This window comes from Misgurnus anguillicaudatus, chromosome 3 (genome assembly GCF_027580225.2).
Source record: "Misgurnus anguillicaudatus chromosome 3, ASM2758022v2, whole genome shotgun sequence".
NCBI lineage: Eukaryota > Metazoa > Chordata > Actinopteri > Cypriniformes > Cobitidae > Misgurnus > Misgurnus anguillicaudatus.
The window spans coordinates 31,479,160-31,497,944 of NC_073339.2; the positions used below are offsets into that span (position 1 = coordinate 31,479,160).

An 18,785-nucleotide genomic window follows, 5' to 3' on the forward strand; every position below is an offset into this window, starting at 1 on the left:
CGTTATTCAATTGGAAGGCTGCAGCCTCCGGAGGTCAAATATACAGGCTGCATACGTCATCAAGCCTGGTTTATTAAGGTAAACAGAGCATTACATTCGCAAGTCATAAGTATAATAGTCAACTTTATAATTGTTAATATTCTGAAATAAGACAGTCTTAATGACGTATGCAGCTTAGAAATACGACATCCGGGGCTGCAACCTTCAGATTGAGAAATGGCTTCTACCACGAGTTCCTCATCTGAAAGTTGTAACATGACTGCGTTTCTCCCTGATACCTCGAAATGTTGATCGTTTAGCGTTTTAAAGTTTTAGTTTTTAGTTTAGGTTAAAGGTTGGCCAGTTCTTTCCCTTTGCGACAGTGCTGCGGCGCTTGTGTCCTCTAGGGGCGCTAGGTGTGAAAAATACAAGTCTAGCGCCCCCTAGTGGCCAAAAAGTTCAGCGGTGTGCCTTTAAGTATTGTGCATTATTTTTCATATTTTTTTATTATGTAATCGGAACCGGGAATCATTAAGCAGAACTGGAACCAAAACCGGAAAATTTCTTACGATACCCAACCCTATTTATAAACTGTTTATAGATTTTAGAAATTATTTTTAATTTTATCTTTTCTATTTTTCTCTTGCTTTGAGCTGAATTATTGAATGTATGATTAAAACGGTGTTTGCCATAAAATGGCGATTAAAGCTAAAATGACAATAAATCTAAGTACAAACAAAAATCATAGCACTCATCATTAGGGATGCTCCGATCGATCGGCCGCCGATCGGTATCGGCCGATAATGGCATTAAATGACTCGATCGGTGCTCGCTAAATCTGCCGATCTCATAAACCGATCTTTCTGTTTACTTTTGTCATCAAAAGGATCCTGAATGCGGCTGCAATTAAAGACATTTTTTACGTAGCGCGAGCATTTTTACAACCTGTTGCTCATGTGCAGCGTGCAGATTTGTATGTCTCTCTTTGCCTTTACAGAGATATGCGTATTTTCTACGCGCTCCGGTAAACAGCGCGAGGCGTCTTCACATCCCCATCAAACAGCGTATACAACACATATCTATCACGGACAATTGAATCCTCATGCCAAAAGTTTCTTATTTGCATGCGTCTTAAAGTTTTGAGCGTTTAAACTTTTATTTTCCTCACAGCTGCTTGTCTGCGTTCAGCCGCCGCCCACACACAGCAGCCTGTCACCAGTGCACGTGAACAGAGCGATCGCTCCCTCACGTCTTAAAGCTGCAGTAACCTAATTCATTTCTCAATAAAATCACTCTCTGCTCTTGACTAAAGAATTTTTATACTTCATACGAATACGTGTATATTTAATTAATACAGTAAAGTCTGTGAAGTGTTTTATTTTCAGTACTTTTAGGAGACATAAGCCTTTTTAAAGCCATATTAAATTTCTCTTTGCAGAATAAATATTTGTTGTGCTTATTTATTTGAGTCTCTATTAAAACAATAATATACCTAATTACTGCAAGTAATATAACAAAGGCAACATCCGTGGTATTATTTTATGTAGAAAGATTGTAACAGTTACAGTCATCAAAGAGCTTACATATCAGCTTTAAAAAAATCGGTATCGGAATCAGTATCGGCCGATCACGAAGATTACAAATCGGTGATCCGTATCGGCTGCAAAAATCCTGATCGGAGCATCCCTACTCATCATAGTCTAAATCCAGTGCTGCTGTATTACTAGAAAAAAACAATATTTTTGTTCAATGATAGAATCCTTACAGGAAATTTTCTTTAATCTTTATTTTTTAGCTCCCATGTCAGTAAAAGATGTGCTGCAGAGTCTAGTGGATGATAACTTGGTGGACACAGAAAGAGTGGGCACCTCCAACTATTACTGGGCGTTTCCCAGTAAGGCCCTGCACGCCCGTAAACGTAAATTAGAGGAGCTGGAGAAACAGGTGAGGACATGTCTGATTTTTTTGTCATTTCAACATTTGTCTAAATTGGTGTATTATTTATTTAAAATGGTACTGTAGTGCGAATGATGTTGAATTCTGTATGTTCAAAATTCATGTTACGTGTTAATTGTAATAACTGTAAGAGGCATTTTTTTGCAGAAGTTTATTGTATTAAGATTTATTTTCCATCTCTGTGTAGTGTGAGGAGGGGAAGCAGCGAAAAATAGCCCTTCAGCAAGCAGTTGGCAAAGCCAAAGTGGGACGTGAAATTAGCGTACGTATTCACCTCACTGTCTCATAGAATTTATACCACAATAATGTTTGTATTAAAGTGCTTTGAGTTTAACACCTATAGTTGTTTATATGTATAAAAGTACTTATCTAATTTATCTAAATTTATCTGATTTGTGTGCTTGTTTAGGAGGAAAGAGAGGCTTTACTGAAGAAGCTTGTGGCATTAAAAGATCAGAGAGATCAGCTGAAGGCTGACTTGGAGAAGTACAAAGAATGTGATCCGGAGGTGGTGAAGGAGATTCGTAAGTAAACCACACAGATCTGCATCCAGATTTCCAACTGGAATAATGTAAAACATTTCCTTATAAAGTAGTGCTGTGTTCAAAATATCGATATGACGATTCATCGTCATGAGCTCCTGATGATGCGCGCATCAATACAGTACCTTCTGTATTGATTCGGATGCACTTTTGAAGGTAGCGTGACAAATAACAGTTGCTGCTTTATTACCCGCTCCCTTATAATACAGCATTTAGGAAGAAACACGACAAGAGCTGCATGTGTAAAGTGTGTGTCTAAGGTAGGAGAAGAGATATAAAGCTACTTCACACTATAGCTGTCACATTAATATTCTGATTTGTATAGCGAAATAGTATTTATTCTGTATGCATGTTTATACATATGAAGAGTTTGGTTCCAAAACGCAATAAATCCATTTTGACTAATTTCGGTTTTCTATACAAAGAAAGTGACAAAGATGAAAACCACTATTTTCTGTTACAAACTTTTACATAGGATCTTTAGGTTATAAAAAATATTAAAAATTCAAATCCATAATTTGATTTTCAAAGATTTACTATAACCTAAAATGCAATAAATCCATGCAATTTTTTTTCAAAATGCTATAAATCTTTTGAATCAATATATAAATGTGCATTTATCTTTGCCATGTTATATTCATTTAGTTGACTAGTGGTATCCACTGATTTTAAAAAAATAAACATTAATTGCATTAACCAAAACACTTTCATATTAAGAACACTGTCATTGCTGCTATCATCATTGGGACGTCGTCGCTGAACTTTTTTCACAGCGATCAGCTGTAAAAAGTTTTGGTCCTGCTCAAATTTCGTGTAAAATAATGGAATGTTTTTCATAAGATCCCCTGGAGTCAATGTGTTAGCATGAGAGCTTGATGCTGTCGGGGGAACAAGCAACCGACATTTTCCGTCTCCGGAGTGCCTCTCACGTAAATGATTAGATTTTGATGGCTTACGTTTCTTTCCAGCCACAGGTTTATTAATGACAGTATTATTTTGTTTTTGTTTGTTTGTTGTTTACGAAGTACAAAGTATGAGGAAAACTAAGATTCTGTGTCTTCAACGCGCCGCCATTGTTTGTTTACAATGCGTGGAATGGTGTGCTGTGATTTGTTAAGTGGATTTATTGCATTCTGCAGAAAAGGGGGAGTGGCGTTTATTGCGTTTTGAGAAAAAAGGGAGAAGAGATGACAGAAAAACAAAGCGAATATTGGATTTTGAGTAAAATTAAGAATTTACTTTTAAATACTGACCCAATATAATACTGATTTTGGCAGTAACATTTTTTTTAAAGGTGTTTATTGTGTTTTGGAACCAAACTCTTCATATATTCATAGACATAGAAGAATTATATGACAGAAGAATATAATGCCTAGAGTAAGGCACTATCTTTGTGAAACTGCTTTGAATTAACACGAGTTAAAGGTGCAGTGTGTAATTTTTAAAAGGATCTCTTGACAGGAATGCTAAATAATATACAAAACTATATTATCAGGGGTGTATAAAGACATTTTAATAATGAACCATTATTTTTTTAATACCCTAGAATGAGACGTTTTTATCTACATACACAGAGGGTCCCCTTACGTGGAAGTCGCCATTTTGTACCGCCATGTTTCTACAGAAGCCCTTAAAGGACAAACTTTTTTTACTAAATTGTCTCCGTCGATGACATGTTTTTCCGGTAGTGGCTACTGTAGCTTCTCTATGCATTTTAAAACGAGGGAAGAGCAGTGGACTGAGCCATGGGTTGCAATTCGCAAAATTTACACACTGCACCTTTAAGTACTTTAGCTCTAAGAATTAATGTCTTTTTTACAAGTTCCCCCAAAGCAAATAAATGAATGGCAAAATCACAACAGTTACAACACTGCTTATTTAATGTACAATAAATGGATAATAATATTAATGTTACTAAATTCTGAACAAAAATGTAATTCAAAATAGTCTTGTATCGTGACGAGTATTATACCAGGGCATTGTATCGGGATACATATCGCATCAGGAAATTGTACAAACAGCCCTAATATAAAGTCCTGATATTACTCAAACATATTTCATTTTTCATTTCGCAATTTGATCCTCATGACACTCATCATTTCTCAAAAGATCATCACATTTCAAAAGAGTGATATTCTCTCATCCGCCTCAAATGTCATGTTAGATGTTCTTGTCTCATGACTCAGTCATGGGAAAATGTTGGCTTTGACACTTTGCAACAGTGTTTAAGAATCATCAAGAAGGCCCAGCCTAGCTGTGGGTTATCCGTAGCCTCTGTGTAGCTCTGCGTAGCCTGACGTGCACCTCGCCAAATTTTCAGTTAGGGATGCAGCGATTAACCGGTTTCACTATTTAAGTAACCGTAAAGCCTCCGCTACACCGCGTGTTTTTGTTTCACGCACGCACACACAAACCAGATCCACAAACCACCAAGAGGCACCTGTGTCATGATGCAGAGATTGCAGACTGGTTGGCGCACTGTATGACAACACTCCGTGTTTGAAAGAATATGTGCGCGTGACGCATCTCTTGGTTGTTCGTGCATCTGGTGTGTGTGTGTTTGTGTGTGTGTGCGCGCCTGCATGCGTACGTGAAAGAGCCACACTCCAATTGGTCTGTGCAGCATTAAAAACCTCCTGCCCACAGATCAAACCCAGTAGGGCGCTCCTGGTTGTCTGACTGACTGCATTTAATTATTGTTGTAAATTGCCGTTGAATTATTTTAACGCGTTAATGATTAATGAATTAATAGCATGAGTTAACACGTTAATGCTGCCAGCCATAATATTTATATTTGACCCTGTGTTATTATTTGTTTTGAGAGGCTCTTATCATTTTTACTAATACTTCAAACAATATAATAAAATATTATATTAAATATTTATTCATTACAAATGTAAAATTACATTTATTCAAAAGATCATTCAAATGAATACAGGTTTCAAATGGTATCTATACTGTTTAAGTCAAAGCATGCTAGGTTATTATTATTATAATTTGTCTAAGAATTGTAGAAAAAATACACAAACTGAAAATACAAAAGAATTTAGAAATTGTTCAAAAATGAATTCATGTGATTTTATACATCAATGTAAAATAAATGAATCCATAATAATCTTAATAACCATAGAAACGTGATTATTTATCAGACTATAACCATACCATTAAAATTTAAAATTGTTGCATCCCTAGCGTCAGTTCTACGCGGATCGCAAACGCTGTGATTGGTCCACTAGGACCCCTCCCGTCAGGTAAAAAAAACTGCATCATAGTTATTTCCGTTTGCGACGGTAAGAACAAAGATGGACCAAGATTTAACTGAAACTGCAACAAAAGTCGCTGTTTATTTACTTCCATCACTGCTGGTCTTCTCAAAACACGGCCTTTAGGGGTATACATCTTAATTCAGTGTTGTAAAACGTTTTAGGGGTATACACTTTAATGCAAGGTTGTTAAACATTTTAGGGGTATACACCTTCATGCAGTGTTGTTAAACATTTTAGGTGTATACACCGGGTGTGCTTCATACATCCTGAAAAGTGAAGCTGCTGGCTCTTTGATTGCCCCCTGGTGGCTGGATGCAGTACAAGACATAAACCCCGCTCTCTCCATACAAACGAACAGGGCTAGGGTCAAAATAAAAAAATGTATTACACTTTCAATAAAATTTTACGAAAGATGGTTTTGGTCCTTTAAGGTAGTTGTTATCACGCTGATATACTGTATGTTCAATTGTTTATTTTGTGGTAAGTTTCATTTTAGCTAGTAATTTGATGCTTTAGGTGTGTCATTATGATTGACATTTGTGATTGACAGCTTCTCTGAGCGGACTCTTGAAGCTTCAAGGGAAGATTAAAAATATAACTACTAATTTTCGATTTCTGTGTTATTTCACACAGACAAAATGAGTTAACTTACCTTATTTTAACAAGCCCGTCAAATGAGACTTTCAAGGGGCGTGGCTCAATTGGGCGCGTGAACGTTTGGGTGGAAATTTGATATCGTGGCTACACCTCCGGGCTCCACGGACGATTCCTTCTGTGCATGCACTGGCTCCAAACTGACGGTTTTGCGTAAAATGTCAGCACCCATCTTATATTTTCCGTTCAGTTCATTACAATGGAAGGATGAGCAGGGTTTTTTAAGGAATAACCCCGTTTCTAAATAACAAGTGTGAAACAATCCTTAACCTAGGGTTAAAAGCGGGGTTTAAAATGAAGATAACCCAGGGTTAAGGGCAGTGTGAAAACCCTTATGTCTTCCTTTAATTTTTTCGCCAAGTGTTTACTGTAAATGCTGATGTGGATATCAGTTGATTGGAAAAGATAAGTGGATCGTCAAAAAATACAGGCAACAAATCTGAATTGGGCATCAAGATTTGCAGTGTAAATCCAGCCTAACTTTCCTGGTCTGTTCCAACTACTTCCAGCATTCTCTCTAGTCAGTCCTCTTATCAGCCGGCCTGTGAATAATCATATTAACAAACACAATAGTAGAGATAATGACTCATGTCTCTTGAGAGAAACTAGCATTTGTAACCTCTCTTTACATCATTAGTCTTTGTTCATCACTCCATGAACCCCATTCTGTCTTTTGAACAACCCCTTAACAAATGTAAAATCCATTACAATGTCAATAGACCCTTTGAAGCATTTCATGCTTTATCTGTGTTTAAAGATTTGTCATACATCTATAATTTTATCATGTTCAAAGTTGGCTTACAAAAGGTCCAAACTGTTGCTTTTATTGGTTATCAATAACAAAGATAGAAATGATCGCAGTGGCTGGTAGAAACAACACAGCATCACTTATTCTGTTACATGCATACATTTCCATGTATTTCTCCCATTATTTGATTCATCTCAGTCCAGTTCATTACTATGAGTGTGTTAAGTCTTAGTACTATTTGTTAACAAAAAAAACCCAGTTTCTGTGCATTTATTGTGTATTTACAGAAAACCTTCTCATTTTAATGCAGCCTAGGTTCTGTTATCAAAACAGAAATGGAAGCTTTACTATTTGTTTGAAAATAGCAAGTTATGTAATGCATGCTGTCATACCTTGTCTTAACTTGCTGTTTGTTGCACTACTGTAGGCTCAAAGCAGTGCTCTTGTAAGCAGAACTGCTCATAACATCATTATACTTAGGGATGATGAAATAAGAAAAAAACAAACAAGGATGTGTCTCGTAACACCCTTGAGGGTGGGGCTGTTCTCTACCAGTGAAATGGATTAGAGAGATTTGTTTGAAGATGTCACAGCTCTTTATTATCACTGTGCATTCAGCATAAGTTTACATCTCCAAGGCAACATGGTTTGTCTTGATTTTTTTTCCACTTTAGTGACTCAGGACTCATACCACTTAACACAAGGTTGCTAGTACAAGTCCCAGTCGGCACCTGGGGGATGTTGATTTTTTTAATGAATGCGGTTGCTGGACTTATATATTTGACCATTTTGTGTCTTAATCATTTTTTTTTGTATTTAAGTGGAACTCTTCTTTGTAGTTACCCTGTGCATTTGAATCTCTTGTGTTGTCTTACCATATGAGTTTGGAGTCTCTAGTTTGCTTGTTCCCTTTAAGTGAGTTGTAACCTATGGAATCACCCAATTTAAGAAAATAAACAAACACATATACAAAAAATGCAAACAGACGCATATCAGCTACATCTGTTTATTTTGGTGCAACAACAAACTTTATTTTGATAATTAACTTGAAAATTGTTGAGATATAGGAGATATGCAGCAAGCCTGCACTAGAGCAAAGTTTCACTTTTATTACTGTAAAAATAAAATTATACATTATTATGTTATTATTGCAATATGAATGTTATCTTTCACATTTTATCTCACCAATAAAAAAGTTTCAAATAAGTCTATGATGCAAGTCCGCTATTCCCCAATCAGAAGAGTCTCTAATGCCTTGTTTATACTTGATGGGTCCAGGTTAGCATGTTGATGCGTGTGCCAAAAATTACGTCATTGCGGAGGAGGTAGTTGTGCGTGTTTGATTGCGCAAGACCCGATTTCACGTGTTGTGTGCACTGCATTTTTTGTAACTGCACATCAGGCTGTGATATAAAATGCTTTGCTAATTTTGGTCATAAAATTAAGTGTGATAAATCATTTGAAATTGTTAAAAGGTCTATATTTAAATTAGGGCTGCACGATTTGTGTAATTTTTCCCATTGCGGTTATTCATGGTAATATTGCGATTATAATAAATGGTATCATGTGTCAACTTGATGGGTTTTAAGGAAAATCCACTCACAGTTTAGTGATAATGCTAAAATGTGTATTTGTAAAACTAGAAATGTTTTCGTATTGCCACGTGATGCAGCAACTGCTCAGTGTCAGTAATCCTAAATCCAAAATACCGCCATACAACAGACGAAGAGTTTTTTTTTAGCTACCAGATCACTGTCAATTTCCTCTGCATCCATCTTCGCTCTGGTATTTCCGCGCTGCGCACACACAAGTGATGACGCACACCACACACGTGCATGCCACACGTGCACTGCCTTTTTTGTTTGTTTTTCTTTCTTTTTTTAAACAGCAAGGAAAATCATCAAACTGTTATCAGAAAGTTTGTGTTAACAAGTCCACACATTTATTTATTTAATATAATTGCAACATTTTGCTGTCATATAATCGCACAGGCTGACATCGCGATTGCGATGCGATTAAATGTGCAGCACTAAATCCATATCTATGAACATTTTAAATAAATTTTAAAACAGGGTTCCCGCTGGGTCTTAAAAAGTCTTAAATTGAGAAAGTTAAATTTAAGGCCATAAAAAGTCTTAAAACGGCCAGATTTTCACCCTAGGTCTTAAATTTAATGAAACCAAGTCTTAAATTTCTTACCTCCATTTATTCCCGAAAAGGTTGTCCGAAAAAAAAAAGGTAAATTAAAATGCTTCAGTGACGGAGGAAGAATGTATTTGATGGGTGGGCCTCTAAAAAGAAAAGTTCTGCACTTTGCGTGTCACTGAATGTCTCTTCAATCCAGTTTTTAATCATTATTTTTTCAAAGAGAATACAAATGTAGGCTATTATAATCCATGCAATTCATGCCATAAGCTATATTTCAGATGTTGTGATCCGACAGTATACTGTAGGTTTGGCGAGAAAAATCTTTTCTGTGTTAACTTAACCAACTAGCTCTGGCTTACCAGAGCATTTGCAAGGTTCTGAAACAGAGGACCCAGAAGCGAAAAAATCAACACTGCTTTATTAAAAATCAACTTAAACAGTCAGGCCGTCAAGTCCCGCACCATCAACAATGAGTCAACTTTAGTGTGACACAGTTTTCATATGCAGCCTACAAATGCGACCTCTGGAGGCTACAGCCTTCGGATTTAGAAACGGCCTTGTTTGCAACACACAACAAACCACGAACAGCCTTTTAATAGTAAATTTCCTTTTCATTTCATTATTGTGTAATTAGAGAGGGGAATAAATGCGATGACGGTATAGTGCATATTTATGCACATAACGTATGGGTGGAGAAAGTGTAAAACATGTTAACAAGCCACATATCAGCAGCTGACCATACTGATCTTCCCATATTAGTGGATTTTATTTGTCAAAAAAATAAATAAATTAATAAACAAAGATATAATAAAAATATAATGTTTTGAGAATTTCTGAGATCATTGTATCGCTTTGGTCTTAAATTTCACTCATAATGGTCTTAAAGGTGCAGTGTGTAATTTTTAGAAGGATCTCTTGACAGAAATGCAAAATAATATACAAAACTATATTATCAGGGGTGTTTAAAGACCTTTCCTAATGAACCGTTATGTGTTTACTACCTTAGAACGAGACCTTTTTATCTACATACAAAGAGGGTCCCTTTACATGGAAGTCGCCATTTTGTGCCGCCATTTTTCTACAGAAGCTCTTATTGGACAATTTTTTTTACTAAGTTGTCTCCAAAAATGACATGTTTGTCCGGTGGCAGCTTCTCTATGTGTTTCAAAAGCAAGGGGTGAGCAGTGGACTAAGCTGTTAGTTGCAATTCGCAACCTGATCACTAGATGCCGCTAAAATTTACACACTGCACCTTTAAAAAGGTCTTAAAAAGTCTTAAATTTGACTTGGTGAAACCTGCAGGAACCCTGTAAAAGGTGCTTCCTTAAAATGAGGTGTTTCTTTATGGTCAAGTCATTTTATTAGGGGTCCAAGGATGAAGAAAAATGTCTGGGCGTCAGAAACGCAGAGATACCAAACTTGTAGTCAGAAATTGCACCCACTAAGCACATCTGCACATGGCACACATCTCTCTGACACTAGATGGCGCTACAATAAGCGAATTTACATTTAATTAAAAAAAGTATTGTCTGAACCTCAGCTGAGAAGGACACACAGGGCTCTGGTTGCACTGGTGAGCCTAATTTTTGACCGCATGCCATTTAAATAATTTTTTCATCATTTTCTCCCTCTCATGTTGTTACAAACCTGTAAAAATTTCAGAGCGCAAATGTCCCCCAAAGCCTGGTTTGTTTGATTAGTGTGAGCAATCCATACAGTGCCAGGGTGCGGTTTGATTAATCCCGTCATGGCACACAACTATATGCATACAACTGTAAGAGAATTTTTTTTAATGCTTACAAAAAAACCTAAGGCTAAATTGTACATACTCTTGTACCTAAAATGACTGCATTCCACCATTTTAAGATCCAAAAAGCATTAAATGCAAATAAGTGTATTCATTATTTGTTAAACAGACAAGTCATACTCGACTGCTACAAAAAAAACATTACTATTAAGGCTGCGTAAAAATATCGACTTACCAATGTATTGCAATTATTTGTTTCTCAATTCAATATCGATTCATCAAATCTTATGAATCGATTTAGCCCACCGCTGGGAGCATTCAGCGTTGTACAAGACGCGCTTTGCCAAAGCAGCAAGATGGCAAACAGCAGCTGCACTCCGTTCAGGCCTGCACTTCATTTTTTTTTTTCATTTTTCATTATTTAAAAGAGGACAATGTACATTAATCAACATAACCATAATGTAAACTTACCCGAGTTAGCTCAAAAGTGCTAATTTTCATCGGTAGTCCTCATCAATGCACCAACAATTGGTTCTTAAACATTGGTAATAATGCACACATTCTTTAAAAATATACTCGGGTACTTAATTACTTGTGTATTTACTTATCACCGAATAGATACCGGAGCAAATAAATCAATATCGAATTAAGTCGAATCGATTTAACTGAAGCCTCAAGAATCGAAATCAAATCGAATTGTGAAATTCCTAACAATACCCAGCGCTAATTAATATCATTCTAGAAACAGAGCAAAAGTTCAGTACTGACACACATGCACCTCTTTCCACCACATGAATTCATCAATTAATTATGAAACAATAATACACAATACTTTACATTATAAAACACTAAAACTGTCAACAACACAAATGTAAATCAAACACAAAGTTTGATTATTTAAGCTAGGGCCACACTAAAAGATTTTTAAAATCTATTCAGATTATCAAAATGTAAGAGACCACAAACATGACGACGACAAATTGACAATTTAACAGATTTGTTCCTATAGTGTGTGGAGTGCCGCAATGTGGTCATGAAAGCACGCACGACATAATGATGTTGTGTCTTTGAGCAAGATACATGACCATGATTGCTTCTGGGGTGCTGAACATAACAGTGGTGTCGTCACACTTTGTGAATTAAACTACGATGTTCTTGTCTATAGTAAACCTAATGTTGTTTTGATTTTGAAGAATTTCTGTATTTGTTTATGGGGACCACCCAGAATAACTTCCTTCACCTGAACTACTCCATTGTCTCTGCAATGTCCATCAAGTGTGCAGTGCTTTGCATCTGCTGTTATTAGGCAGTTTGTAGGCTCAGAGAGGACACATGGCACTGACTTTCACTGCGACTGCAGATTGATGTGCCTGATTCAAGATTGGATGCATTCCAAAGCCTTGAAATTACGTTTGAGCGTTTGTTAATCTAGCTCTGGAATTGAAGTGGTCTGGCCGGCACATTCAGAATGATGGACTGTATATCATAGGGTCCGTTTAAGAAGTAAATCTATGGACTTTATGGAAGAAGAACTCATAATGATTTATAACCATCTGCAGAGCTTTGGGTTTTTTTAGTTTTACAAATCATACTGTATGTAGGATCTGCAAAGTTGAGTTTTAGCAAAGCGCAAGCTACATTCAGCAAGTAGGCACGTATTGACAAGCCATCTAGGACTTAAAATACGTTCCTGGAGCTCAGCTGGTTTTGCTTGACACTAGCAAGCACTAGCAGTTGTGTTCGACCATGAAACACTGATACGATGCATCCATTAAATGCACTTTGAATAAAAGCATCTATTGAAAACACATTGTTAACCTGAAACATCTGACCTTGCTAACATATTCATGCTCTTTCTAGGTAATTCCAACGTTGCAGCAAAGGAGGCAGTTTCCAGATGGACCGGTAAGTCATTTGCACCACAACTAAACACATTTCAAACCAATAAATCTATGTAAGTCATGTGGTGCATCTACAGAAGGCCACAGGCAATCCTGACAATCCAGTTTTGCATCCACTAATACTTAATTTAGCTGGAATCCAATCTAATCTGCCTGTTTATTGTTAAATTCTGCTGCATGTACATGTTTTATAGCTCAAGTCCAGTTATATACAATTGTCTGTGAAATTCTTGTAGGCGTGATTGCCGTTAGACTTCCTTGTTGTTTTGTTGATTTGTTGACTATGGCACTACAGCCTAAAAGTTTAGATATTGTTTTTGCCTTATCTTTAAAAATGCTCAAAGTAAAATTTACTTTTTGCACTTTTGCAACTCCTGACCTAAGAGTGCAATAAAAACCCTTGGTTATTCTCAAGCATGCTTTTCCAGGAATGCAGCAAACATAGACTTTCATTTCACTTAACTCTTAGGATGAAAATTCCTTAATTTTTTACTAAAAAGAAACAAAAACGTCCGGATGAGCAGTGTATAAAAACATTTGTACTGTTACATTTGGGAACACGGCAGTTATGCTGGAGGGCTTAGTCAATTTTCGGTTTACACTCAGCAGATCAGATTTCAGCCCAGAGCTGAACACAGCTTACATACTGCATTAAGAGAGAGTGCACACACATTTGCACACTTTGGTGATATGTAATGCCTTAGTAAATGGTCTAAATTTAGATTTCAGACTTTAGTTCAATTATTTGCCTGAAGAGCAGGCTTTTCTCTCAGGAGACTAACTGGTCAACATCTGTGGAGGAGGCACAGGGGTTATGTAGTTCATTCATTTGGTTGTTTTTGATGCTGTTGATACTAGTGCTTTTTAAAGCAACACTATGTAGTTTCCATGTAAAAATGACTTACAGCTCCCCCATGTGGTTGAAAAGCGCAACAGTGCCTGGTATCAGACACTCTTCTGCAGGCAGGGGGAGGTGTGGGGGGCGGGGCTGTGTTTTCTACCCTCCACTGCCACTTTCAAAGTGTGCTTGTAGCAGCTAGGAGGCTGCTCAGGTTGCAGCAACAGTACAATTTGTCCAGTTAAAAGTTGTTCTATCACTGAAATAATTTTAGAGACATTATTTAAAGGTATAAAAACTACATAGTGTTGCTTTAATGCATACAGTATGTCATTTTAAGTGTATTGGTCCTTGCTGTTAAACTAAACTATACCAAATTAAAGGTGCATTTAGTATATTTTATAATGTTGTGCTGTAAAAAATGCAGTTTCAGAAGTAATTCCAGATTTTTCCATGCTGTTTTTGGGTGGGACATTCTGTGGAATTGGTTTAAAAATGCGTAGTACTAACACATTTTACTAATTGTTTGCAGAAAACATAATAAAAAAATATGTAATTAACACATTTCTGCCGAAATCAGAGTTTTCTCTAGTGTACCACAATTTTAAAGCACTAAAAATTACTGAATATGTCTTTAATTAAATACTATACAAAATAAAAGTCAACACATGTTTTTAAATTAAGTTGCTCAATGTGTTGCATAACATCAAGTTTTATTGCAATGTCTCTGTTTTTTAGAAATGTAATAACACATTATTGTGTAGCTATCTACGTAATTTCTAAAAGGAATTTCTGAGTAATTGCACAGTCACAGTAACTACTAAGTTGGCAAGTTTTCATAGTGTAACTGACAAAGGGATCTCACTTTTTGGCATCCTTAATGCGTCTTATTTTTCTTACGGTTTTTTTCCTTTTGCAGATAATGTTTTTGCAATCAAATCCTGGGCAAAGAGAAAATTTGGCTTTGAGGACAGCAGTTTAAACAAAGCTTTTGGAATACCAGAGGACTTTGACTACATTAACTGATGAAAATGCTGTTTATATACAAATTTTCCATTGTTGGGTTGTTATCAGTGTTGTCCTTGTTCTCTCCTTATTTTCACAATGTTCATATTTTGTATATCTTGTAAATAAATAAAACTGTTTTCGTTTGCTTTGTGTAGTCTGATTTTAAAAGTATACATTATTATACAATACATTATATAAATACACATTATATTATATATACAAGTCATTTGTTTTTGTAAAAAAAAAAAATCTGCACAATAATAAAAAGAAGCAACACTAACTAGTTTAAATTTTTTTTAGAAACACGTGTTTTATTTTTTACATGTAAAGATGCTATTCTTAGGGGTTTGTTGAAGACGGATAACGCTTGTGCTTATTGCGACACCTCTTGTTGACATGCATCAACCTGTTTAGTTTCTCTAGCAATGTCTCAGCTCTCGCTTTTTGCAGGCAGGAACTGTACAAATTTACACTGTAAAACTGAGAGGACTTTTATTTTCAGCTCGTCACATTTTTTCAGCAATCCCAGAAAGATTTGTTTTCTTAAAAACTGAATACATAGTATATCTTTATATTATTCAAGAAATAATTAATGAGCTATTTAATGTTACAATCTGTTGCGTCATTTTTACAATTCCTAAATAATTACAATAATTATAAATAAGTTAATCGAGTACATTCTAGAAGGATTAAAGATAGCTTTGGGTACTCAAAGGGCGTAGCTTTGCCACACCAGCAGTGGGCGTGGCTGAACTTGACTAAAAATCTGATTGGCTTGAATAGAGCTAGGGGGGAAAGGACACCAGTTTGTACTTTTATTTTTCTGAGGAAGTTGACCACTTTATATTGTTCAAAGGCTTTTAATATTTTGTATTCATTATATTTTTGGTGTTGTACACTAGAAAAATAACTTTCATAGTTATTTTTATTATATATAGCCTATTGAAATGATACATACTTATATATAAAGAAATTATGTATGCGTGTTTTATTATGTATACTTTCAAATCATTTTTATCGGTTAATCTTCCAGTTCAGCGAAAATGCCATAATTTTCAGAACTAACGGCGTTCTGTATGTGTGAATAATTTTTTTATAAAAGAAAATCGCAAGCGATCCTACGTGAAGAACAGGCGTTTGGAAGTACAGCATTCATTCTGTACTGTTGCGTCGCGTTGAACGCGTGCAGTGTAGCGCGTATTGTGTACAACATGGTGTGTTTCTGGCTCTAGTGGGCGCAAACTCACAGTCACTGACGAGAGAGGAGAGGAGGGAGGGTGTGAGAAAGAAAGAAGTGAAGCCAGAGAGCTCAACACAGCCAGCATGGCGAGCCAAAGGGACTTCACGCACAGAAAAACATGGATTAATGTCCTTCTGCGACTCCTACAGCTATTATTGCCATATATTCAACACGGAGGAGCTCAGTTTCAAGTTCTGGAAAGCAGATTTGTCGTATTTGTATCGTTCACGAAGGCAAGCGGAGCCTGAAAATGTCGGAGGAACTGTCGAGGGCTGATTTGACAAGTATTCAAGTGCAGTCGTTGTGCTATAGGAGGATAATATACAATACATTTACCTCATCTCCGATAGTTTTGATGCGGTGGTTTAATGCGTCTGTCTGCATTAGTGCGATTTATCTTTCGATTACAGTGTGAAGAAAGACAGCGCGACCTTTTTGAGCAGTTATGGGTTTTGCTCTATTTCCTGTGTCTATGCAATATGCTACAAAGCTCAGTGCATATAGCTGTTATTCAGGGCAGCCTATGGAAACTAACACTTAAGACGGATCGCAACAGAAAACGTGAGACAAAAGCAGCATTAATGCATATATTAGGATGTATTTCCAGCTGCATCCATTTGGATTGTTGACATGGTGTGAGCTCGCGACTAAAATAGCTTGTGTCTGTTTCATTTCACGCCTTTGTCATCCGAGCAATCCCCGTTAGTGCTCGCTGTTAAACTATTGCAAACATATTCTTAACGCATGCAACATACAACATGCACACTATCGTTATTTTAGGGGAACGACTGCATTTTTCGCATATCTGTTTGTGTTTACAGACGCGTTGCGTCGGGTTGGCGTTTGTTGTTGGTCTGCAAGCATGACTTTGTGTTTATGCTTTTGCGTTTTCTCTCTTAGTTCTGACTCAGAGGTCCAGCGTGGTGGAAGTTTGGCAGGCAGAGGACGCAGACTTCTTCATGCCATCGCAGGTATGTAAACTGCTAAACATGACGTCATTTACAACACGTTTTATTACACTGTAAGTTCACCTCATTGTGAGGCGAGAGCACGTGCGAGTCGTGCTGCAAAGCATGCTGTTGTTGCATTTGTTAAACTGTTGCATTTGCAGCAGATGGCGATCATCAAAACAAGACCTCTGGTTTGGTTTGTCTATATATGGTTCCGTATGTATTGTTTTAGTCAGAGTGATAATTTATTTAGGAAGCTGAAATGGGTTATCATTTGCGGCGGGAAGAATGAGACATGTTCCCATGAGGACTGGGATTTCTGAATGGGTCTAATGAATACTTTCTGTTTCATACGGTTTATCACACTTTCATAAAACATGTAACTTAATTATATGTTTTCAAGTATGACCTCCCTCTGCTAAAATGTGTTTTTACAGTAGACATGTGTTTTAAAGGGACAGTGCGCGCATCTTCTGTGTGCTCTGACGTCATTGCTTTGTAATCGCCACTTTCAGAGAGATGCTATTTTTAATCATTTGAGGTAATATGTAATATTTATTAATCTGGTGATACAGCGTTTTATCACCTTTTGTTTGACCTCATATTTATGAGTCGTCTTATGTGAAGTTTGATTTGGTGAGGTTTGCTGTAAGGATGCTAGCATAGTCAGTACACAGTGGTGAAAAGGGTGAATTCTAGTTGAGCACATATTTGTTAACCCTAGATGCAGAAAATCCCATTATGTTTATGGAATGTGCATAGCATTTGGAGATTACTTTGTGGATAAAAGATGGAAATCCTCTACATTTTGAACTTGAACTCCATCCCCCCTTGAAATTCACTTCCTGGACTCTCTCCCCCGAGTCCCCCTCGTTTCCAGCCCTGGTTGTACATGATAACATACAGTATGTATGCACATTGTATTAATACCCTTCACATTGAACACTTACAAAATGTATGATATGGGTGATTGAAACAAAATGTTGTTATTGGCACATTCACCCATCACCTGACCAAAGATGTGCAACTTGTGGTTGTGGTGGATGTTTGTAATGCTTATTTCTGTATATGGCGTATGTTTTATACAAAGCATTTATATAAAGCATAGTGTTGCTGCTACAGAGGATGACAGAGAATTTACCACTTTAGTGGTTGACAATTACGTAAGCAACCTGTTTTTGGTGGGGTATTTGTGTTATGGCTTGAGAATGGCTTCAATCAAAGGGGACGGAAAGTTCTATTTATAGTTTAGCGTTCATTTTAGTTTTAGTCTGCTGGGTTGACAACGGTGGCTGTAGTGAAATTGTGTTAGTATTAGGGTCAGTTTTTAATATTTGTTTATATTGGGCCTACTGGTGGGCGGTATGACCAAAAATCCATTTCAAGGAATGAGTCATTTTATTTCACAGTATACATGTTTTTTTTAGATTATGTTGTTTTTGGAATATAAAAATGAGCAGACATTTGCCACTCACTATAGCTTTTAACTTAATGCTCACCACAGTTTTAAAATATGAGAGAGTTAAAGCTAGTGTTAAAGTAAAAATGTCAAGAAGATAACAACAGATTAAGTCTTGATAGAAGACTTTACTTTATTAATTTTATAGACTATTGAAACTATAGTATGCATTCATTGTATTTTGTATTTATGCATACAGTACATTAATAATAGGCAATATGTAAAATGAACAGGTATGAATATATTCACAAACCTACAGGCAGGATACTGTAAATACCTGTATATAAGAGACGGAGCTCTAGATATAGATATTATAAATATGACAGGTGCTATGATGTGATGACCATGA

The 18,785-nt window shown here is 36.5% G+C and overlaps 2 protein-coding genes across 3 annotated transcripts in view; both read left to right on the forward strand.

Annotated features, from left to right (window-relative positions):
* Positions 1 to 14,933, forward strand: part of mnd1 (meiotic nuclear divisions 1 homolog (S. cerevisiae)) — a 22,120-nt gene extending 7,187 nt beyond the window's left edge. The window contains exons 4-8 of the mRNA XM_055205466.2: positions 1,775 to 1,923; positions 2,123 to 2,197; positions 2,345 to 2,459; positions 12,901 to 12,945; positions 14,699 to 14,933. Of these exons, the coding sequence (XP_055061441.1) occupies positions 1,775 to 1,923; positions 2,123 to 2,197; positions 2,345 to 2,459; positions 12,901 to 12,945; positions 14,699 to 14,805 (491 nt within the window). The 3' untranslated portion in view covers positions 14,806 to 14,933. The remainder of the gene's footprint in view (positions 1 to 1,774; positions 1,924 to 2,122; positions 2,198 to 2,344; positions 2,460 to 12,900; positions 12,946 to 14,698) is intronic.
* Positions 14,934 to 15,818: 885 nt separating this feature from the next.
* The window catches only part of tmem131l (transmembrane 131 like), a 70,109-nt gene continuing 67,142 nt past the window's right edge, over positions 15,819 to 18,785 (forward strand). Inside the window, exons 1-2 of one of the 2 annotated variants that reach the window (XM_073864457.1) lie at positions 15,819 to 16,217; positions 16,926 to 16,998. In XM_073864457.1, the coding sequence (XP_073720558.1) occupies positions 16,111 to 16,217; positions 16,926 to 16,998 (180 nt within the window). In that variant the 5' untranslated portion in view covers positions 15,819 to 16,110. The remainder of the gene's footprint in view (positions 16,218 to 16,925; positions 16,999 to 18,785) is intronic. The other variant, XM_073864449.1, reaches the window with a different exon arrangement.